We start from the raw sequence: 24,033 nt of genomic DNA on the forward strand, positions 1-24,033 counted from the left end.
TTACCCAGTATCATGGAAGGTTATATCTTATGTCGTTTTTAAAAATCAGAAAATCTCAGTATTGGAAGTGTCCAATATAAGAAACATCTGTACAGTAACTCTTATGGCTAGGTAATTAACCAATACTCACTGAAATATTTCTCATGATAGGGAGCTCACCATCTTATAAGGCATAGGGTCCCATTTTGAGACTTTCTAAATATTAGTTCTTACTTTAATTTGAACTAGAATTAGTTTTATTAATGGCTCTTATACATTCGAAGCTGCCAAAACCAAAACTAATTCATCCACCCTCCATGCTATTTATGATATTTAAAAGTAACTCTCATATCCTCCTCTCTCCCTTTCCCACCCTCCTCCAAGGCCTGCCTTTTTCTTGCTCGACACCTCTAGTTTCTCTAACTGCATGGTTTCTGAGGACTCTTAACCATCCTAAGTGCCCTTTAAAAAAAAAAGGTTTCAATTTTCTTAAAATGCACTCAAAACTCAATAGTCATTGCTGGAGCTTTAGAATACAGTATAAGGTCATTAACCCATTTTCCTATGAAATAACCACTTATGTTTGAATAACCATTGTTTGTCCTATATTAGTCCTACGTTAATACATTTTGTCCTATATTAGTACAAAACCAAGTTTAGAAAGGCCTCTTAAAGAGGTGTGTATGTTTGTTTGTTTGTTTTAAATGGACCTCAAGTGCACAGAATTGAATTAATTTTAATCTTCAGTTCATGACACACTGTTGTCATTAATCTACATGGTCTGTAAAATAAAATATGGTGCATATAATTTTCTGGTATTTGCTATTTTATTACATATTTTATTTTCAGGGATCATCCATATGATTTTCTGTAGCCATACATCATTCATTTTCATTGCTGAATAACATTCCATTGTATGAGTACCACGATTTATCAGTTTTCCTGTCAATGGGCATTTGGAATGTTACCGGTTTTTGTACTACAAACAAGTACTGCTGTAAAGCATTCTTGAATGAGTTTCTCTTAGATATATATATTTAGAAATAAAATTGCTGGTTTGTTGGCAATATGAACGTCCAACTTCAAACTGAAGCATTTCAAACTTTTCCCAGTGGTCGAACCAATAAGCACTTCCCCTAATTACTCAGCATCCTCTACCACACTTGGTATTGTCAGACTTAATTTTTGCCATTCAATTGGATGCAAAAGGGGATCTCATTTTGGTCTTGATTTGCATTTCACTGGTTACTTAGGAAGTTATGCATTTCTCCATGTTTGTTGGCCATACGAATGTCTTTTGTGAAATGCTGTTTGTGTCTTTGCCTACTTTTCTGTTGTATTGTTTGTTCTTTATTTTTATTTGATCTGTTTAAGTTTTTCATATATTCTTGGCCATAATTATTTGTTGCAGGTATCTCCCTTAAAGACAAAAATCAATTCATTGTAGCCCTGTTTACTTTTTTATGACTGTTGTGTCTTAAATATAAAATATTACATTTCAGAAGTTACCGAGCAATGGAAATGGTTTATCTTTCATTGTTGTCCTTTGCAATAGTTGCCAAAAATATTAGATCCCAGCCTAATTGATCTACTCAAGATTTTTTTTAATAACAAATAATTTGGCTACGAGAAAGGGGAAACTAAGATAACTAAGTAAAATAAGTAATAACTTAACTTTTCTTTATTCCAAGGATTTGGGGAATAAAACCAAAAAATGGACGTATGACCTTGACATTACATTGGGTTATGTTTTCATACTCATTTTTTTCCCTATTTCTTTTATGAAAATACAATTCAATTAAGTAACTAAGTAATTAAGTAACTAAGTAACTAATCACTAAAGTTATTGACCACTTTTGGCAGCTGGTTTGATGGAAGTTAACAATTTGAGATTAGAGGTTAAAAATGATGTGATTTAAGCTCCAATGTTTAGTAAGCACAATTAAAACAATTAAGTGTAATAATTGCTTCTATTTTCTTTTCCAAACCTTCAGTCTTTCTTGATAGCAGCTCATTTCTACTTCGTTTTAAACCTTGTATTTATACACATATACTTACTTTGGTGCCATTTAACATACATACCCTGCCACCAGGCTGCTGTGGACAGGACCCCATTACCATTGTATAGTCTCATTTTAATCCGTGACACCTACAGTCAATGTTAGGATGGTCTCTTTGTCAGCTGAGCCAATGGTTTCTAATTTCTAAGTCCATAATTTTTTTCGCTCTTTGTTCTTCGAAGAGGCCATAACCTACGTACTCCTTACAGAATTAAGCACATTGGAACATACCCTTCCTCAGGGATTATGAGGGCTTAGGCTCTGGTAGAATCTGAGCCTAGAATCTATTGTTTTATTCCATTAAGTCACCCAAAGCATCTTCCTCCACCCAGCCTCCCCAAAATGAGAAATTCTAAAACTGTTTTGTGTTTTTGTGGGGGTTTTTGTTTTCACTTTTCAGGCTTTTTACATTAAAACAGGTTATTGCTCAATGCTTTTAGTATATAGGAATTATTATATATTTAGTATATACTCATCTTTTCTATCTTTAAATATTTTTTATTTTTAATACTAAATGCTCAAAATGCTTGAGACTATATTTTTCCTCCATAGGCATTTGGCACAAACCAAGAGGATTATGCCAGTTACATTATGAATGGTATAATCAAGTGGGGTGATCCAGTTACTCGAGTCCTAGAAGATGGGGAGCTGCTGGTTCAGCAGACTAAAAACAGTGACCGCACACCACTGGTTAGCGTCCTTTTGGAAGGTGAGAAAGAACAATGAGATGGTAGTAAGTTTTTTTTCAAAAAAAGCTCTTTTATAAAGCTATTTAGCACATTTCAGAAAAATGAATTATTTTTATTTTTAAACCTGTTCATCATCTGATAATAGTAATCCAGTCTATGTACCAATATTGTGCACAAGTTAAAGTTCTCTTGGGGGTAGAATGTTACTGATGAATGATAGCAACTAGTTTTCTAAATTCCTGTTTTACTTAATCTAAATTATATATCTAAATTCCTGTTTTACCTAATAGACTGTGTAACATCACTTAGTATTCATTAAATAAATATTCACTGAGCACGTACCATGTTTTAGGCATTGAACTAGTCACTGAGGATACAAAGGCATTCATGGAGTTCAGTTTAGTCATGAAAAAAGATGTAAACAAATGCCTAACTACAGTGTATATGTGTAAATATGTGTGTGAATGCAAGCCATTTTGCCCAGGGGTGGTGGTCAAGGAAATTTAATTTAGTGTTTAATTTAGAGTGCTGTTTAGAGGTGGTATTTAATTTAGACTTTTCGAAGAATCAGTTAGAATTTTGCCTAGTAGACAAAAAGGGAAGGACATTCTAGTCACCAATTGTTTGTTTACAGTTATGATTAGTACAACAGAGAAGTTCATGGAGTACACATGACAGGAGAATCTAACCCCTTCCAGGGGTCTGGGGGTGAGGCTCACAGAGAGAAAAATATAAAGCCAAGACCTGATGGATGGGGAGAAGCTGGCCAGACAAAATAATCAGGAAAGAGTACTTTGGGACCAGCACGTGAAAAAGCCCTGGGTACGAAGGAGACTGAAGTAGAAAGGGAGATTGACCGGACGTGAGACTGAAGAGGTACATAGGAGCCAGTTCAAGCTAAGACCTGTAGACCGTGTTAAAGATTTCAACTCTATCTAGAGGGGCAGTGGGAAGTCATTTCTAGGGTTTTTAAACAGTTAAGTGATGTTATCAGATTTGTATTTTAAAACATCACAGCTGCTTCGAGGTAGAGAATGGATTGGAGGGGCAAAAAAAGGTACAGAAGAGATCAGTGGTTAGAAGCAGTTGCATTAGTCTTAATGAGAGCTGATTGTAATTCGAAGAAACAGTGGTAGTAGAGATGGAGATAAGTAGACCATTTTGAGAAATATTTAGGAGGTAGAATAAAAGAATATAATTACGATTATAAATAATTATTAATCATAATTAAGCTATCATTCTTTGAACTCTTACTGTTTACCCATTATTCTTCTAGCACTTTACATATATTATCTCATTTAAACCCCACTTCAATCCTGAGGGTAGATGCTACTGTTATCCCTATTTTATAGTTATGGAAGCTGAAGCTTAGAAATATTAAGTAACCAGATGGAATATGAGAGAGGTATCAGATATGATCCCCTGGTTTCTGGTATACTCAGCCTGGTAAATTGTACTGTTTATTACAATTGGGAACGCTAGTGGAGAAACAGATCTGGGAAGAAAGATCATGAGTTCAGTTTTGGACATGTTGAGTTTGAGATTCCTGTAGGATAACTGAATCAAAAATGTTAATTAGCCCATTGGATATGTAGGTCCAGTGCCCAGACCTGGCAGTATACATTCATGAGCTGTCAGTATATAGACTGCTATGGCATCCCAGAGAATGGATGAAGTCACAGAACAGGTATAGGTTGAGAAGTAAAAGGGGCCTAGAACTGATCATTTAAGGACTAAGTAAAGCAGAAAGAGCTGACAAAGGAGACTGAGCAAGAGTAACTGGGTGGGGAGGTGGGGTGCTGAGGGAGTGGAAAGAGAGAATATGCTATCAAACAGGCCAGGAAAAGTGTTTAAAGAAAGAGGAGCATTATCAGTGTATCAAATAAACTTAATTAAGAGTCTAACAGGTAAAGTATCTATTGGACTTGGTGACATGGAGGCCATTGGTGACTCTGATGGGAGCCTGTTCCATGTAACGGGAATGGAAGCCATAGGGTTGGTTTGAGAATGGGCAGAAGGTGAAGAGTGGAGGCAGCCAGTGTAGATAATTATTTAGGGACGTTCTATTTTGAAGATAAGAAAGAGCAGTGTTGAGGGGTATGAAGTCCAGAAAGAGCTTTTTTGTTTTGTTTATTAAATTGTCAGGTAGGCTAGAGCATGTTTACATGCTGCTGGAAAGGCTTCAGGAAAGAGGAAGAAATGGAAGATATAGGGTAGAAGGTGCTATCAATAATGTCAGGTTTCTGCGAAGGTGGAAAGGGAGGGAGGAGGGTTTGCCGGTTTATGGATGGAAGAGGGACACATTTTCTATTACATGGAAGAGAAGGAGAAGCTGTCTAAATACAAGTGAATTTGTAGATTTAGTTTCCTTTATGAGAAGGCCTGCGTCTTTAGAATTCTAGCTTTTTAAGTCACATTTGCTTCTAATGCAGTTTTTCCCTAATATCATCTCCTAAGAGAGTGTTTTTTTTTGTCAGACAAATGATTTGATAACAACATAAATACTGATAGGCATTTGAATGCACTCTTTTTTTTTTTTAAGAAGCAAAACTCTTGCGTTTCATACATTTAGCCAGAAGTTTGAAAGATTAAGGCTACGTGGGAAAGGAGTGTATTTCATCATACTTTTGAGAAATGGTAATCAGTTCATTAAATTTAGTTGCTAATAAATAAGAGAAAACATGTCTGCTGTGAAATCGTGTCAGGAAATGTTAATGAGCAGCCAGTTGAGCCCTCAGTACATTGTGGATGAAAGTTTAAACTTGTTTTCTTCCCCTTTGCTTAGGTTGGCGTTTTTCCCCTGACTTGCTCATATCTTTATGCAGGCCCTCCTCACAGTGGGAAGACTGCGTTAGCGGCAAAGATTGCAGAGGAATCCAACTTCCCCTTCATCAAGATCTGTTCTCCTGATAAGATGATTGGCTTTTCTGAGACAGCCAAGTGTCAGGCCATGAAGAAGGTATCAAGATTTTTACTTTCATTTTAATTTCCTATCTCTTAGATGTGTGTGTGTGTGTGTGTGTGTGTGGTGTGTGTGTGTGTGTTTACACATGTACATATCTATCTGTCTTTGTACCTGTATATGTATATATATAAATGTGTGTGTGTGTGCGTGTGTGTGTGTGTGTGTGTGTGTGTGTGTATGTGTGTGTGTATGAGCCATAGCAACTATGTTCTTCTCAAGTGGAATTAAATTATCAGCAGAATTTGGGGGAAAGAGCAGCTGTTTTAGATATGTTTAAATTTGCAATGCATTTTATTAGAGTACTTTTATCTCCCAAATTATGCTTTGTTTAGTACATATTACAATTCATTTTCATTTCTTGAGTTTGTATTGACTTGGTTGAAAAATATATTTAAGAGCGTTTGAGTAGAGTGGAGCAAATTCATTTAAGATTTTTAAGTTCTTTCATCGATGTACAAAGTCAAACTGTTGAGGGCCATTTAAGCTGACTGTTTACAGAGGTATATCATTCGAAAGATATTTTTTAAAACCTCTACAAAAGGATGGTGGTGTATTAGATTATAATCAGAGTCTGCTTGGCAACTTAACACAGTCCTCATCCTTCTTCCTTTCTCCAAGTGCCACTTGTCACCTTCTCAATATGGCTGCTTTGAACCATCAGTGAAAGTTAAAACAACATAGAATAAAATCCTAGAGCTGAAAGGACTGTAAGATCATCTGGTCCATCTCTCATACATTCAAGCAAGTGTCATGGAAGGCATCTGGGATAGTAGGTGGCTGCTCTTTAAAAACAACAAAAATCAGTGACAAAGATTCTTAAAGGCTGTTTCATCCCACTTGGTAGCCAGTGTTTCCATTGGTATTCTGGTTCTGTATACTCCCAGACAGTGAAGAAATTTTGTTGTGTATCTAGTTGAAGTATTTCTTTACTTAAATCCTTTTTTTTTTGTAATGCTTGATCTTTTATAAATAAGAACTGACTATAAGTTAAAGAGATGTGGGAAAATCAGAATCAGGGAAAAGAATCGTGAGAACTGAAGTGCCACGCAGTGAAGACAGCGCAGGTGTTCTTTGACTGTGCTCGGAGGCCCTCACTTTATAAAGATGTAGGCTAGAATTACTTCTGTTTTTCTTTAGGGAAGAGACTGAAGAGGAAAATAATATTTAAAAAGAAGCAGACTCCAAAAATATATGTTTGAAAAGTTCATCTCTTGTTTGTGCAGGTGGCAGAAATTTTTGTGTAGAGTGCTTGAAACGAATGAAGGAGGCAAAGCTGGGAGCAGGATCCCAGCCTGGCACACCAGAAAAGTCAAGATCGATGCCCTATGTGAGGTCCTTTGAAACTGAGTGTGAAAGAGAGGGCAGTGCTGCCAGACACAAAAAGAACTTCAGTATCATAGTTTATTCTGTGTCTGAGGCGAAACCAGTGGTGTCTGTCCTTCTTGAGGAAATCTGGATCCCTAGGACCAGTAACTTCCCTACTGTGGGCGGGGTTTAGTTTCTTTGTTTTTCCCCCTCTAAAAGGAACCCCTAAACCACTTCCTCTGGTGACAATTTAAATAATATCCCTTAGAATCTGTGGCCATTGAATTTACCATTTAATTGAAAAGCTAATTCTATTTCATTTCTCTAACTTCATCTATTCCTTATACTTGTTCAAAAGTAGTCATCTTCTGTACAGATGGTAAATTACTCCATTGCTTTTCACCAGCTGCCAGCGCCAGCCTCAGATGTACTTTGAGATGTGGGTGGATGGTCCTAGTTTTCTATAAAGTTTTTAAAAAGTACTTTAAGCTCCTGCAGATCAAAGCTGCTTTGTAAGTGTGAGATATTATCATTTTTATTATTTTAATCTCTTGCAAATTGACTTGAGGGGGGAAGGTAATATGTGCCGATTTTAGAGGCTTAAATGGTTAAATTAATGGCTTAATAACTTATGATTTAATCTTTAAATTGTTGAAGCCTTTCAAGGCATAGTTTTAAATGAGTAGAAGGCTAAGGAATATGAAAATAAGTGTCTATACAAGCTTATTCAAAATTGTTTCGATTCATGATTCACTGTCTGGATCAACCATACACCCTTAAAATTACAAAAAATTATTTCTGTTTCAACTGTATAATAAATACACATTAGACTTTGGTTTTCCTTGGGGAAAAATATTATTCTCTGTAACTAAAGTATAGAACAGAGAAAAGAGTGAAGCATAGGTGTCTTAGAACTATATTAGAAATACTGCAAAATCTTTCCCTGCAAATAATTTTCACATTGTTGCCTAATGATAGGTTGACAAAAGCCTGAGGGCTCAAACCAGTCTCAAGGTGCTAAGTCTTCCAGGTTGCTTTTGAAAATGAAACATAAATGCCATTCTTTAGTACTTCTCATCTACCTCCCACCACTGTTCTCTTCCCTTCATTTTTAGTGTGAGGATGGGAAGATGTTTTAAATTTTTTTCAGAGCACAAATAATTTATAATTTTTTTTATCATTCTGGAGAGAACAGTTCTTTCCTTGTAAGTGCTTCCCCCTATACCACCCCCAAACTTAGCTTTTCCTAATTACAAAAGCCAAGTTAGGAAATGTAGAAAAGAACATTGGAGAAAATAAAAACGAGTCCATATTCGTTCTTCAGTTTTCTTCTCTACTCTCACACACACACACACACACACACACACACAAGCGCACGCTCGTGCGTTGTGTATTGGGGATCACATTGGACATACTGTTGTAAACCTGCTTTTTTTCACTTACTATATTAGGAACTTTTTTCAATGTCATTAAAATTTATCTCAATATTATGTTAAATTAATAGCTATATAATATCCATTTAAACATTCTCATTTTGTTAAACATTTAGGTTGTTGCCAGGTTTTTTTACAAATATAAATAATATTCTGTAGAACTACCAAACCAGGGAAATTACTGCCCCTATTTTCTTATTAGATTTTTTTTAGAGTAGCATCATATTTTACTGGCTGACAACTTGGACTTAAGTTTTAAGTAGATCTGAATTTGAATCCCAGCTCCCCTACATTTACAAGGTCTTATAGTCTGTCACTTAACCTATAAGCCTCTCTTTTCTCATCTGTAAAATTAAGATAATGTTAATAGCTGCCACTTAGGGTTATTATGAGAATTAATGGTAATTTATGTAAAGTATCACGCAGTGCCTTGGGATATAATAGGTGTTTAATAAATAATATAGTGGTTATTTTTACTTATTATTATTGTTGTATATACACTTTTGGTTTTTTCCTTAGGTTAAATTCTCAGAATCAGGATTAAGGTAAAAATATGAATATTTTAAAGATTTTTGATTATATTGCTATCAAAACTCTTATGTCAAAATACAGATGATTTTTATAAGAGCTCACCTCTTCAGAAAGTTGTACCAGTTTACACTAGCAGTCCCGCATATGAGAGCAACAGTTTCCTTGGACTCTCCCACTTGATGTTATTTAAGTCTATATTTGCCAATATTATAGTTAACAAATTGGCATTTAATTATTTCTTCAGCTACATTTTAATGATTAAATGCTCAATTTTAAAGATTTTTTCAAAATGTTTTGCAATGGTAATAATTTGTAAAACTCAGAAATATTATAACACGTTAATATTTGTTAAAGAGGGATGATCTAGATAGTTGATTCATAGAATATCTCTATATGTCATTTTATTACTTGAACCAAGAGGTAAGAATTTTTTTTAAGTAGAGAGGGTCATTAGGCTTGCTTTAATGAGTATCTAAGATTTAATTATAATTAAGCTATTGCTTTTTGTTCACTTACGGATGGTGTTAAAATATATGTAAGTAGTTTATTCTCAATTAATTTAAAATCCACCTTGTGCTTCTTTTAATTTACTTACTAAGTCCTTTTACCATAGATAAACTCCTCGGTATTGCCAAAGTCTGTATGAGGTATTACCCTCACATTCGGAGAGGAATATCATATGTTCCATTAAGATATTTGAAGTATTCACAAATCTTCCTCTTTCCCCCATTTATGTTTGTTTTCCCAACTTCATTCTATTTAAAAAATTCAATTCCATTATCCACTTTTGCATTTATACCTTTAAAAAATCTGTTTCCTAGTTCTATTAGTGGCATTAAATGAACTAAAGAATGAAGCAATAGAATTTGATTTTAACTAATTACCTAATCTTGATGCTTTCCAAGTGCACAATCTGTACCGAGATGAAATAGGACAGCCTGATGTGACTAAATTGTTTGAACAAAATTAAGCAAAAATATCACTGACTTATGAAACTATACCCATTAATAACATAGTCTTGTTTTTAAAGGACTGAAAATTAATGGAAGAAATTTTCCTTTCCACTAGCTTTGCAAGAAAGAAATAATCTTCTTTGAATATCCTCCTGTAAATCCCACTGCAAATTGTAGTCTGCACAGAACAGAATCATGGCGCCTAATCCTCCTCTTTTCATGGTTTAGTCCATACAAAGAGCAGAGCTGGAAATTGGATCTTTTGACAGCAGTTACTAAGCAACAGAATTTGGATGTTTTTGGTTAACATCCTAATATATCACGTAGCTGATTTGTTGAAGTTTGTGCATGTATTAACTGAGAGAAGTGGACACTCCAGAAGTGACTATAAGTCTCTGTGTGGCTGGGAGGGCAGGCGCTTATTGTCGTTCTGTTTAATGCACTTTGTCTTTTGCCATTTCTATCTGTTTGGCACACGAAGGAGGACGGTACAGATCTTTCAGACCTTGTGACTTTTTATATTATTAAGAATACCTCATTCGGTGGCTCATGTTATATGAAAATGTAAGAATTTTTCCTGAAAAGCAGGGAGAACAAATAAAGGATTTTAAGGTCATTCCAGGAAGCTTTAGGGCTTTGCCAAAAGTTTAGGTCCACTTCCTGAGGCAGTTTCATTAGAAGACAGCTAATGTTTGCTTGGTCTACTCCCAAGTTATTTTTAGAAACTAGAGATTATTACTGATAGCACTGATTTGAATTTGCTCATTTACGTTTTTATATGCTACCAAATATGATTAGAGTATGCTTTCAACTAATTGTTGACAGATTTACTACATTAGGGATTTTCTAAGTCATCAGAGTCTTTCTAACTAGGTACTTCACGCCAACCACTTCAGAATTGAGATGAACTCTTTCAGCCCCAAAAGAAGCAGAGAATTTGGCTTCGCTTACCTCGGAGCACTAAAGAGGTTATAGAAAATGGAGGACAGAATCTACTTAGAACACGCTTTGCTGTGGTTTGTGATCCTGAAAGGCTGGGATTAACATGGAGCTAATGCTGGCATGTTCCCATCTGTATTCATGTAGACTCCAGAGTCTGCAGCTGCTGCCCCTCCCCTACACACAGGTACCTCCCAGCTCGTCTACAGATTCCAGGGGTGGGCTGTGTACCTTGAGAGCTTGCACCATCGTTGAGGACCATATTCGGACCTGCCCCTCAGCCCCATGTATCTGGAGCCCCACACTTCCCTTTCCTCAGTGCTTACAGAGCATATCCCCCTCCTGCTGCTGCCTTGAGCCCAGGCTCCTCACATCCTAGGTCATCTCTTAAGACCCACCACCTACCTTCGCATACAAGAGAGAAGTGAAACCAGAGAGTTTAATGATGACAATCTCATTATGTCCACAGCTAGAAATAGACTATAAGATTCTAGAGATGTTCTATATCTTCTAGAATGGTCCTCTCATTATTTCTACGTTCAGCGAAGCCACTCCTTTTCATACTTTCTCTTTCTTCGGTTCTTCCTGTCCTTTTTCTTGAGCTTTCTTTCAGACTTCTCTGACCTAAAGACGATTTATATGCTGAAATTTGACCTGCTCTGTAGGAAACTCCCTGATAAAACTAGGATGATCATACACCCCAGTTTGCTTTGAGCAATCCTGGTTTTTACCTGTTGCTCCAGTGTGATTATTAAAATCCCCCTGCTTTCAGGTGTCCTGGTTTGCATGATAACGTATATGATCCCCTACTGATAACCTCTCCAGCAAGAAAAGGCTTGAGCTTCATACTTTCATCTTACTAAATGAGAGGATCAGAATTTAAATTAATTTATTAAAGAGTCTGTAAGATACAGCCATTAGCCACAGCTTCAGCCCACCTGGCTCACTGTTGTGTTGGCACCGTTTGACCTGGAGCAGGCACTGTGTGTCTGCTGTGTGCTGTTCCTGATGGGAGGTTTGGCATTTCAGTGGTAGTCATGAAGCTGGGGCAGTTTGAACAATTTTACTTTTTTTTTTTTTTTGCATCTTTGCTTCTAGTACTTTCCTTTTTTGGGTTTATCTACCTAAAGTTGTGGCAGAAATGCCCAGCTTAGTATATAAATATCTCATGTAGATTTTAGTCCAATAGCTAATCCCTTGTATGTGCCAGTCGAATCTCAGTATCTCCTTAGCAAACTTACTCTGCTGGGTCCTGGGCCAGGAAGCCAAGAATGGAAGGGGCCGAAGAGATCAGGCAGAAAACATGAATCCAGGGGAAGAGTGGTGATCTTATATTATACTAGGGACTAGATAAGGAAAAGAATGTGTAAGAAGTGAACATGGTGTGTTTATTTAAATTAGAGCAGAGTTGCTACCCAAAGGAGTTTCAGTTGACTGGTCAACTGAAACCGGTCAAGTTACAACTGGAATTGTACCGCCTTTGTCATGGTTAGTATGTTGTTAAGAGAGTTTCCTGTGAGTACTTCTCTCCCCGTGATAGTAATTAGTACATTAAGAGCTGTCAGTAAAAAAACTACTTTACATTAAATGACTGCTGTAGGTATTTTTTTTTTCTGAAATGTTATAGGTAGGCCATGCAATCAACTGTGAAGTGATTTGTAACGCATCATGAATCACAGTACCTGAGATAAGTTGGTGAGACTACATAGCAGTTTATCATCAGTTTAGACCCAAGCAGTGTTCTTGGTAAGGTTTCTGTAGCCATGAAAACTCTATACTGTTTTTGAGAAGGGAGAAGTGGCAGAAAAATGTAGAAAATAGTGTCACGGGCACCTGTGGCTCTAATCTATGATATTACAGCTTGACAGACAGAATTATACACTTGCATCAGAGCCTTTAGTGGAATAATGAAAACTGTTTTGAAGAACAAAGCATTATTTTCAGTGACTCCTTTAGATCACCTGAGTTTGTAGGATACCACGTTGGCTTTCATATTGGTCCAGTCTTCAAAAAATAGCAAAGAACCACAGGGAAACGGCTTCCAGACTTTTCCACTGTCACTTCCATTTCTCTTCTGCACCATCTCTCACCCACCAGCACCTCTTCATTTGAATTCTTATTTACTACGTGTCAATTCCTACAGCGCTCCTGAATTTTCTCACCTCTGTGCCTCCTAATATTCAGTATACTTTGCATGAAATAACTTTCTTCACTGTTTTTCACTGATTGTTCAGCCTTCAGGTCTTAACTTAAATACTTCCTAAATTTAGGAGCACAGCATTGACTCCATAAGCCTCTGTATCAGTCAGGATAGAGTTATGTTGCAGTGGTGAACAACCCCAAAATCTCACCGGCTTAACTCAACAGAGTTTATTTCTTGCTCACAGTACGTATCCATCATGGCTCAGAGGGAGAACACCGCTCGTTACGTTTCTCAGAGACTCAAGCTTAGAGGTAGTAGAGGCTCCATCTCACATGTGATTCCATGACAGCCAAGGCGAGATAAAGGGAATGTGGTGACTCATGCCATGCCTCTTACAGCTCCTTTAAGAAAGTAATATATTTTCACTCACATTTCAATAACCAGAGCAAGCCCCATAATCATACTTAATGTAAGAGGGGGTAAAGGAGTACAGTGCTACCATGAGCCAGAAAGAGAACCAGGATGTGTATGGATATTCCCCCGTACACATCCTGGTTCCCTTGCTGTATACCACAGCTCCCTTGCTGTATGCCACCATATCATCCTGTATTTCCCACTGTGAAAATAGGATCATATTTGTCTTATTCACTACTTTATTGCCTTCATTAATATTTGACACATAATAGGAATTTTAAAAATATTTGTTGAATGAATGAATAGAACAACACTCCAAGATTCAGCCCTTAGCCTTTTATTCTTCTGCCTCTCCCATTTCTCCTTGAAGATCTCATTCCCTCTCATGATTTCAGCAATCACTGTCCTGAGGAATTTCTCCGTACCCTAACTTCAGTCATACATCTCCAACTACTTACTTGATATTTCTCCTTGAATATAAAATGCTTAAATTTATTCTTTCAATAAATATTGATTGATTTTTTTCTGGTAAGGCATTATACTTATACCAAGTGATGTGAGGATACAGAGATCATTATTTTATGCGTGCATGCAGCAAACATGGATTAAGGACCAGTGAGGTGTCAGACCCTGAAAACATAACACCGAGGAAGACAGTTCCTACTCTACAGAACACAGTGTGCTGGAGAGGAACCTGCCATCTAGGTCGTCAGCATGAGTTGCTTTGCTTTGCTTTCACTTTTGTTGTTGTTGTTTGCATGTTTGAGGTTGACTTTTGACATAGAAAAGACCACGTGTAGCTAATTTGAGATGTAAAAAAATTAAAATTCAACATATTAACATTATATTATTTAAGGCCTAGTTTTTCAGCACACACGCACACAACTTAAACTTTAAAAAAGTCCACTTACGTCTTTTATTCTATTTGTAAATCTAATAAAATTTAGCAATTACTTAAGACTTTTACGGTTTAATTTCTTAAAATGTCTTAAACTATATTTACACATTTAAAATATTTTATTTTTCAAGTACTTCATCTGTTTGTCTAATAAATAAAACATTCTAGGTTTCAAAGTATGTATACAATTATATTTATTTAATAACAAATTAAATCAAAATATAATGTAAGTACGGTTAATCTTAGATTATCTTTACCATTTGCAAGGCTATTAAAGTTATTTTTTACCTTCCAAAATAAAATTAATTATTCAATTGCATATTTTAAATAGAACTAGTAAGGCTAATCTATTAATCTAATATGGAATTTTCTTAATTGTTACAAATAAAGACCAAATATACACAGATTGTCTTTAAACTTAGTATGAAAAATATTAATATTGTAAGTTTGATTTATTTTATTTCTATACATAATTCTTAATCTTCTGTAGTCAAAAGATATGTGCTAAGGAATATTACGCCACTTCACGCAAGATGAGGCAGTGGTGGTTACCATCTGTACCAAGCTTACTTATCAACCAGGGAGACTGAATGATTTTTACAGACAACACCACTGGGATGCACTGAGGCCCTGCTATAGCCTCTGGAATAGGAACCGCCAACATTTACAAAAAGGCTGGTCTCAAGGCCTTGGGCATTTATATTTGACTTACACATAAATTGATTCTTTATGTATAAAGAATCATACATCCCATGAAATTGTGACATCCCTGTGAGGATGTAACAACTTCTTTCGCTGCTTCGTTTAATTTCCATTTCTTTGGCTCTCTTATCTTTTGCCTGGTTCTAAAGATAGAACCAGATCTTTCTGATCCTTTATACCCAACTTTAATTCTTTGTAAACACTGACCATCATGGTCTGATTTGAGTTGACGAGCTTCTGCTCTTTCAATGTTATTCCTGCTTAACAGGGCCACATTTCTTACAGATAATAAAATGACATCCAATTTTTTTCTACACATCTCTGTGGCTTCATGCAACTCTTGAGTCACAACACTGAGTTCAGGCTCCTGATGCAGATAGGAGAGCCCTTTGTTATGAATTTGACGGGATTCGTCAGTTAATTAATGACCAGCTCTTCCTCAGCATCCCGGGCATGACATAGCCACGATACAGTTGTATCGCCTTTGGCAAGTCATTTAACTGCTTTGGGCCTTGATTTCCTCATTCTTAAATTGCAAGTACTCTTAATTCTTAAATCTTATTATCTACTAAATTCTAATATAGTATAGTCTGAAGTATTGGTGTTTTACTTTGCTTGATTTAGGCATTGCTCAAGAATTAACTAAATTTTATCTTCTTGGAAATTGTCATTATTATGGAGAGCAGTGAGGTAATAAATGGTTTTACTTTCTTCCAGATCTTTGATGATGCATACAAATCCCAGCTCAGTTGTGTGGTTGTGGACGACATTGAGAGACTGCTTGGTGAGTCGTAATGTTTGCCGTTGTACTGTCTATGCCACATTACAGCTCATGTCTCACTAATTACGAAAGAAAAATAATGGGTATTTATAAACTGAAAGGCAATAGAAATACCTTTCTTTGCCTTGTAAGGAAGTATAACATTATCTCTTATCTCTCTAGTCAATGACGTTATTCATGTTAAATATGCCTTATGACCATAACTCCATTATAAACCTCTTTCTTGTAAGAATGCCTCATATTCGTTTGTATCTTCTACAGAGTTCCCTGCCCATAATAAATGATGAATAATTTTTGTTAATGGGTATATTTGCTATTTAGTACCTCTGAGTTTACGATTAGGGTGAGATAACACTTGGGGCAGAAGCTGCAAGCTCTCTTTACCTCAGTTTCTGCTCTCATAAAACGGAGACTCTATCCCCTTCCTTACTTATCCCATAGAGTAATCGTGAAGACAAAATTGGAGTAATGATGTTGAAAACAGTCTGAAAGTGAAAAGTGCGCTACAGTAATTTTTAAAAATATTTATTAAACATCTCCTAAGTTTAAGTGCACTCCTACAGGGTACAAAGATGAATGGCAGTCCCCGCGGTCACCTCACAAAGCATAATCTACAAGTCAGCTCCAGAGAAGTGTTGTTACTCTTTCATCTAATTTCAGTTTTAGAAAATTTAGAAAAATCTGGAATAAACGTATTATAACAATGGCTCAGGATGTTGTAATGAACTCTGTTGAAATGGAACCCACCAAATGACTTAATAAACCTCTGAAGATACCACCCAGCACCTGATTAATCCCTTCTTCCTTAAGCTATCCATAATGGTGCAGTAATGATTTCAAGTTAACTGCTCTGACTACAATTTTCCCATGATTTTCAAACCTGCTTTAGGTCCTCTGTTATTTATTCTCTTATTTCCTAAGGCAATGTTTGTTATAAAGTAAAGCAGATATATCTGTGAGGTTTTTTTAAGCTGATAGTTTTATCTAGTGACTTAGGTTTTTGGTTTGCTATTTTTGATACATTTCAGCCCAGTTTATAGGATTATTTCTTTAAAAGCTTTTAGGCACATACTCATAGCTCTGTGTAAATTCCTTTATCTAAACACAATTGAGATGTGTGGTCATAGCAACACTACTGTGTCAGGAATGTGTGCCCTCTGAGTATATTTTCACTTGTATGAATAGTTATTATCTGTACTTGTTTGTTCATTTATTCAACAAGCATTTGCTGAGCTCTTACTGTGTTAGAATTATTAGGGTCTCGAAACTAAGTAAGATGCTGTCTGTTGTTATAACATATTGACAAAAATTAATGCAAAGTAGAATGTGTCATTATTTTGGATAATCAGAAAAGGAAAGGATCACTTTTGACTTCAGAGGGCTGATGTCTGAACGTAGCTCTAAGCACAGGGCAGGAGTGCAGGTGCAGTATGTGGAGAGAGCTAAGGAGGTGGCATTTGTGCTAAATCTTCAAGGATTGGTAGAAATTCAACAAGTAGAGAATTCTTTGTTCTTCACCATCTGTAGACGAAGCCTAATGGCTCTACCATCTTTTCAGTTTTATTGAAGTAGCTTATATTATTACTTGCCATTTTCCCCTTTACTCATTTTCTTGCATGGCGTTATGTTGCCTCTGTCTGTACTCACTATATTGCCATCATTTGCAGTTATTTCTTGGAAATGCTTAGTCCATACATTGGGGGTGGGGGTTAGTCCCTTCAAAAAAAAAAAAAACTCCCTCTGAATATCAGACAAAGATGTCTACATGAACTCAAAATGTATATATAGAAGCTTTTTAAAAAAATTTACAGATAAGCGTTCTTAATATTTTAAGCATTCATTTTTTCTTTTCGTTGCATAACTGTTGTTATTTGGGACTGTGTTTCCTCCTGATGTAGAAAATGTTTGGAATATGTGCATATGTGTGTCAATCCCTAAACACAGCAATGTCTCTCTTCTAGATTATGTCCCTATTGGCCCCCGATTTTCGAATCTGGTGTTACAGGCTCTTCTTGTGTTACTGAAAAAGGCTCCTCCTCAGGTAAAAATAATATAAGGAACATTTTCACAGAGTTTTTCTAGTAAATTGCATATGATGGTACACTAAATAAATAGGTTATCATAAACATACATAATTCTGTTGAGGGATTTTGAAGGTCATCTGGTCTGGCTTTCTGTGGTAAGATAAATGATTTTCTTAACAATCAAAGAAGTTTCTCATTTCTTTTCCTGAAGATCTCAAAATCCCATCATTTCAATTAGTACTGTTGTATTCTTTAAGTTCCCCATCATATTACACATCTTTAACCTCCCTTCATCTCCTATGAGAGATTATGATATTAATATAGAAAGGATTAAATACACGTTACCATTTGTTTCATTTATCATTTCATAAGTTTTGCTAAGAATTCGTGTTTGGAAAAATTTATTTCCTATAAGCAGATTTAAAAAGAAATTACAGATGAATTTGAATTATTTCTCTTGTGGCATGTGACATATTTAAGTAGTACGTCTATAGCGAGGATCTTGCTTCATGTGGTTGCATTTTTACTGATGTGGCTATTAGAGACTGGTGATTTTGATAACACATTTAAAACTAACCTATGAGGCTTGGTTAAATATGTTAATTATGTAGAGGCTGCCAGAGCATGTTTGGCTATGACACATGACACAAATTCTCTTGATTGATTTTGCATGCTGTAACCTTGAAGAAATGCCAATCAAAGGCAAATACAAAAGGGTTGAGTACTAACTTGAAAACCATCTTAATGTCTGTATGGGAATCTCATATTCGAAGTTAAAGATAGATAAACTAAGCTGTATGGAAACTACTTAATATTAAGTTAGTCTAATTTTTAATTTTATGGTTAAAATTGTGTGTGTGTGTGTGTGTGTGTGTGTGTGTTAGACCTAAAAGGAAGGACTTGCTTTGATTTTCTATGTTTTTTTTTAATTTCTAGAATAGTGAAAAGAAAACCTACAACCTCGAAATTTTATTACATATATGCATTACGAAAGTATTTTTAATAATCTTTCCATAAACTATCATTCCCAATAATTAGAGTTTTAGCTCACACTAATGCTGAAGTCAGGGAAGTGAGAATATTTTTCCTTCTCTGATTCTTTCAATAAATATGTAAATAGATATATCTAAGGTTGCTGGAGCAAAAATAAATAACCCTAGTATCTAAATATGTCACATACCAAAAAATCCTATTTTATAAAGTCAGCATTTTAAAACTTATTAGATTGGGAGGCTTTTTCTGGGCATTTATTTCTTGTAACACATTTTTTTTTTAACCTATAAAAAAATTATGCTAAAAGTCATTTGGGAGAGGGAAAATAATTTATCAATGGTATTTTTCAAACTGCCTGTCCTTTACATTCTTAAGTACTATACACATTGATTTAAACAGAGAGACAACTCCTAGCTGAGAATTATTTGTAATCCAAAACAGATACTACTAATAATAAACAACATATTAACAAATGACCTGCAACATTTTGATTAAGCACTTAGGAATAACTGTTTGTAATATATTTTTTGAATATCCCCTTATTTTGGTAAGATTAACTGTTTTACTGTTGCTATAGTTTGCATTTGGCAAGGTATGATTAAAGTTGGAAGATTCGAAATTAAGTAAGGTTCACATGGCCAATAAGCACATGAAAAGATACTCAACATCATTACCCATCAGGAAGATGCAAATCAAAGCCACAGTGAGATACCACTTATACCCGCTAGGATGGGTGTAATCAAAAAGTCAAATAATAACAAATGTTAGCGTACATATGGAGAAATTGGAACCCTTGTACACTGCTAGTGATAATACAAAAATCATGCAGCCTTTGTAAACAGTGCAGCAATTCTACTTCTAACTACCCCCAAAAATGAAAATATATGCCCACCCAAAAGCTTGTACATGAATGTTCATAACAGTATTATTCATAATAACCAAAAAGTGGAACCAACTCAGATATTCGTCCAATAGAATAAAATATGGTATATTATTTGGCAGTAAAAAGAAATAAGTACTGATACATGCCATAACGTGGATTAACCTTGAAAACACACTAAGCGAAAGAAGTTAGTCACAAAAGACTACGTATAGTATGATTCCATTTTTGTGAAATGTCCAGAATTGGCAAATCTATAGAGACAGAAAGTAGATTTGGGAGGGGTTGCCTAGCATTGCAAGGGGTGAATAGGGAGAATGAAAGATGACTGCTAATTGGTATGGAGTTCCTTTCCGGTGTGATGAAAATGTTTTAAAATTGATTGTGGTGATGATCGCACATATCTGTAAATATACTAGAAACCATGGAGTCGTACACTTTAAATCTGTAAGTTGTATGTTATGTAAATTATATCTCAATAAAATGGTTACCTCTAAAAAAGAAAGTAGTTTCAAGAGCCACTTAAATGATAAAAGGAGAATTATATAAAGGGCTAAAAGTAAGGAGTGAGCACCCAAGACACCTAGCCTAGCTTTGCAGAAATTTTAGAAATAGGAATTGGATTATTAAAAGGGGATGTGGAACACAGTTCTCTCAGGAATGAAAAGGAAGAACATAGGAATATGTGCGAAGTAACAGATAGCTCTGGTCGCCATAGAGATATGGCAAAGATTCTCTTTTAAGAGAATACCATCCTGTCATTAATCAGAATTTGGTGACTCTGACCTGGACTGCTTGCTAGATGACCTCCCATATAAGGGCATCAGTGGCAGAAGAAATTAACATTTGAAATATTTCTTGTTGGCATATATTTAAGAAAATAAAAATATGCTTTCTCTGTATCACCTTGCTTTTTAAAATTAGTCTCTGTTCTCTAAGGAAAATAAGGGAGAAATTTCAGGCCGATCCAGTGTAAAGGATATTTGTCATTCTAGAGTAGAAGCATTTCGTATTTTATATATTTTCAATTAAATATTAAAAATACATGAATCTGAATGTTGTAGAAATGCATCGACCGGTAGAAAGCTATTATTTTATCACTGTCAAGGAAATAGAAAAATTGTACGCATTTTTCTTTAAAAAAGGGAACTGTACATGTTTACAATAGAGTAATCATATCAGTTGCAGAATCCCTTCATTTTGCATTTGTAGTAATTCCAGCTTTCACACAGAAAAATTGTGTGCATGTACGCACATGCTCAAATAAAAGAATCCCTTTAGGGGCACTATGTTGTTATGTATCAAGATATTCTCTTTTCTACTTCTCCCCTCCCCCACTCCCCTCCCTCGTTGTAAATTGGCTTATTAAAACTGGTTCACAAGCCTTCCTTTTTTCCCTTTGTGATTGCTTTGGTCTTGGATTTTCAGTGTAGGACTAAAAATTCAAGTCAGATTTCAGTTACTAGGATAATTTTCTTTGAATTTTAAATTTTTCTAAGTAAATGCATAGATTTTTAATGAACCCAGTATTCAGTGGATTTGCTTTAAATTTAGCTGGAGAGTTAATTTCATGATTGATTTATTAGCCCTTTGAAAGTATAAAAAGTCGTATCTGTAGTTCATGAAGACTGAAAAACATCATCACATTTTGTTTAGCATCTTTTTAAAACCAATTAAAAGCTTTTCTAAAATGGATTGAACAGGAGAAAATAAAACATGTTCCCTAGGTCTTTATTTCAATCAAGTTTCCCTGTGTTCTGCAGGAGAAGAGATGGAGGGGGGATAGAAAAATTGAAAAGGGCTGGCCCAGCAGGGAGCCACGCCGGAGAAAAGGGCTGCTCTGAGAACTCAGCAGCAGCAGCTAAGAAAGCCCCCAGCCTGCTTCATCTACATGCAGAGTCACACAAGGCGTGGGGGTGCTCACCGTCACCACAGAGGTTTCACATGTGCTTCCCTGCTGATTCCTGTGAAAAGCTAACAATTGGCTTGGAGGGTAAAAGACCACTGCAGTTCACCCTCCCTGAGCTGGATGTACAATTTGTCCAGTGTTAGGAAATGTCCGGCTTAGCAGTGAGAGGCTCGAAGACACCCCGCCTTCCAGTGAGAGTCCTAAAGCCGGCTCTTTTGCTTGATGACACTGGGGCTCTTTTCAAGTTTCGCAGATTTATAGAAGTTGAGGGGAATGTGCTTTTCGAGATCAGGGGGCTGAAAGCCTTCGTCTTAATGTCAGTGGCAAAGCGGTAAGGCCAGGTAGATCTTCCCGCAACGTGCAGCACCAGCGACTTCAGTGTTTTCCTCATAGATCTCTTCTGCTGCCTTCTTTTTTAGGGTGGGGGTCGGGGAGAGAGAATGAAGTGCCTGAAAAGGCACCGCTCCGGCTGTAAAGTGACATGACTTCCTCGCTTCCTCAACAAGGGTGGAAGTGGTTAAGCCCATTGACCTGAGCGCCTTGATGCTGGGTTCACTTGACGCTTTTGGGAATCACATTGGAAGGCCACATGAGTGTGGACCAGAATGCCTGGTAATTTGTGGAGAGCCATCCCTCGTTCAGTTCAGTGCTTCCCAGCCTTTTCCAGATCATGGCATAGAGAAAATGGGAACATATGATGAGGTACCTCGGGTAAAGGCGTGAGGCCACTCACTGCTGGCCAGAGATGTAGCCACCACAAGTGCCACCCAGCTTTCCCAAGGACTGACAAGCATCAATATCTTAGTCCACCTATATGACTCGTTAGCAGCATACCAGTTTGCAAAACTCTTCAGAAAATGTAAACTTTTACAGAAGAAGATCACTACAAATTCACAGCAGTATTAGTGAAGTAGAACGCAGACCTAACTAACTAATTGTTAGCATTTTAGCTAAAGTTGTGGGAAAAAATAACTTTCTACTGCCCTGGCCCCCTAGGAATATCATCTAACAAGAAACAGGTAGGTCTTAGAGCTGAGCTGGGCATAACATGTGAACTAAAAAGAAACCATTAGTAAACCCCTGATGGGGACTCAGGCAGACATATTTGTTCCTCCACAGGCTCCGTTTTAACATTAGACGAGATCATTTTTTATGTGATTCTTATATGACATCTTAGTACCGTCTTATTCAGAGATGTTATTAGGAAGTCTTGGTAATATTAAGCAACTCTTCAGGCTTAAGGTTGCTTTAGCGAAATAAGCAGATAATGGAAGAGACTCCAAATCGTGCAGGCCTAAACATGAGTATCTCCCCATCTATCTGTTCAAAATTAACTCTAGCTAATGACTATAATATGACTCAATAAGATATATAACCACTTGAGGAAAGAGGTTTAGTCATTTTGCCAGACACATTAATCGTAATCACTGATGTGGTGGCTTTTGCATTGGACTTCTTTATTGAAAAAAAGCTGTCTGATAATTGACAACGTAGTTGCTCAGTTTTCCCATTTATTAAATCAGTGACATGAGATGGCTACTATATCGTATAAAATTCTCTATTACTATACTTTACTTACTATAGTAGATTGTCTCAGAAAATTCTACGTGAACTGAACCAGTATGAAATACATATACAGTCGTGAGCTGCAGAACAACTTTTCGGTTCAGCGATGGACCGCATATACCACAGTGGTCCCAGAAGATTATAACGGAACTAAAAAATCCCTATTGCCTAGTGACACCATAGCCATTGTGGCCGTCACATAGCATAACACATTACTCGTGTTTGTAGTGATGCTGGTGCAAAGAAACCTACTGTGCAGCTAGTCTTATGAAAGTACAGCACCTGTGACTACAATAGAGGCTGTGCCGTCTAGGTTTGGGTAAGTACACTGGGATGTTCATTCAATGACAAAATCACCTAACAACACATTTCTCAGAACATATCCCCATCGTTAAGTGGCACATGACTGTATATATAGCACACTTTCGAATACATTCAAAAACAGTAAAAGAAATTTGGTGAGCCCTCTTATAAAACATTGCTGCAGATATCTGCTGAATAAAAAGCCCTGTTTTCAAAATAGGGTTTTTTTGTTTTTTGTTTTTTTGGTAGAGCACATTATAATAGTTATTAATGAATTCAAGAAAATTACAAGACATACATACATACATATCATTTTCAGATAATTTAAAATTAAATATCTGAATTTCAGTCATCAGAGAAATGCTAATGGTGCTGAGACAGAATATTCCCCTCACTGACAGAATGTCTTTTTTTCATGATATTTATTTTTTTATTAAAGTGGGAAAAAACATAGCAATTGCTTTGTGTTAACCATATGTGCTTAGCTACAACTTTATGTCACGTTCGTCACAAATTGCTTTCACTTCATATTGATTTATGTAATTTCAACTTGACTTCTTTTTTTT

The 24,033-nt window shown here is 36.1% G+C and overlaps 1 protein-coding gene across 1 annotated transcript in view; it reads left to right on the forward strand.

Moving 5' to 3' along the window:
• NSF (N-ethylmaleimide sensitive factor, vesicle fusing ATPase) overlaps nt 1–24,033 on the forward strand; it is a 127,488-nt gene that overhangs the window by 82,742 nt on the left and 20,713 nt on the right. The window contains exons 14-17 of the mRNA XM_011377095.1: nt 2,592–2,748; nt 5,554–5,687; nt 15,729–15,795; nt 17,754–17,833. Of these exons, the coding sequence (XP_011375397.1) occupies nt 2,592–2,748; nt 5,554–5,687; nt 15,729–15,795; nt 17,754–17,833 (438 nt within the window). The remainder of the gene's footprint in view (nt 1–2,591; nt 2,749–5,553; nt 5,688–15,728; nt 15,796–17,753; nt 17,834–24,033) is intronic.

The sequence above is a fragment of the Pteropus vampyrus genome, unplaced genomic scaffold, assembly GCF_000151845.1.
Source record: "Pteropus vampyrus isolate Shadow unplaced genomic scaffold, Pvam_2.0 Scaffold306, whole genome shotgun sequence".
In the NCBI taxonomy this organism is placed as follows: domain Eukaryota; kingdom Metazoa; phylum Chordata; class Mammalia; order Chiroptera; family Pteropodidae; genus Pteropus; species Pteropus vampyrus.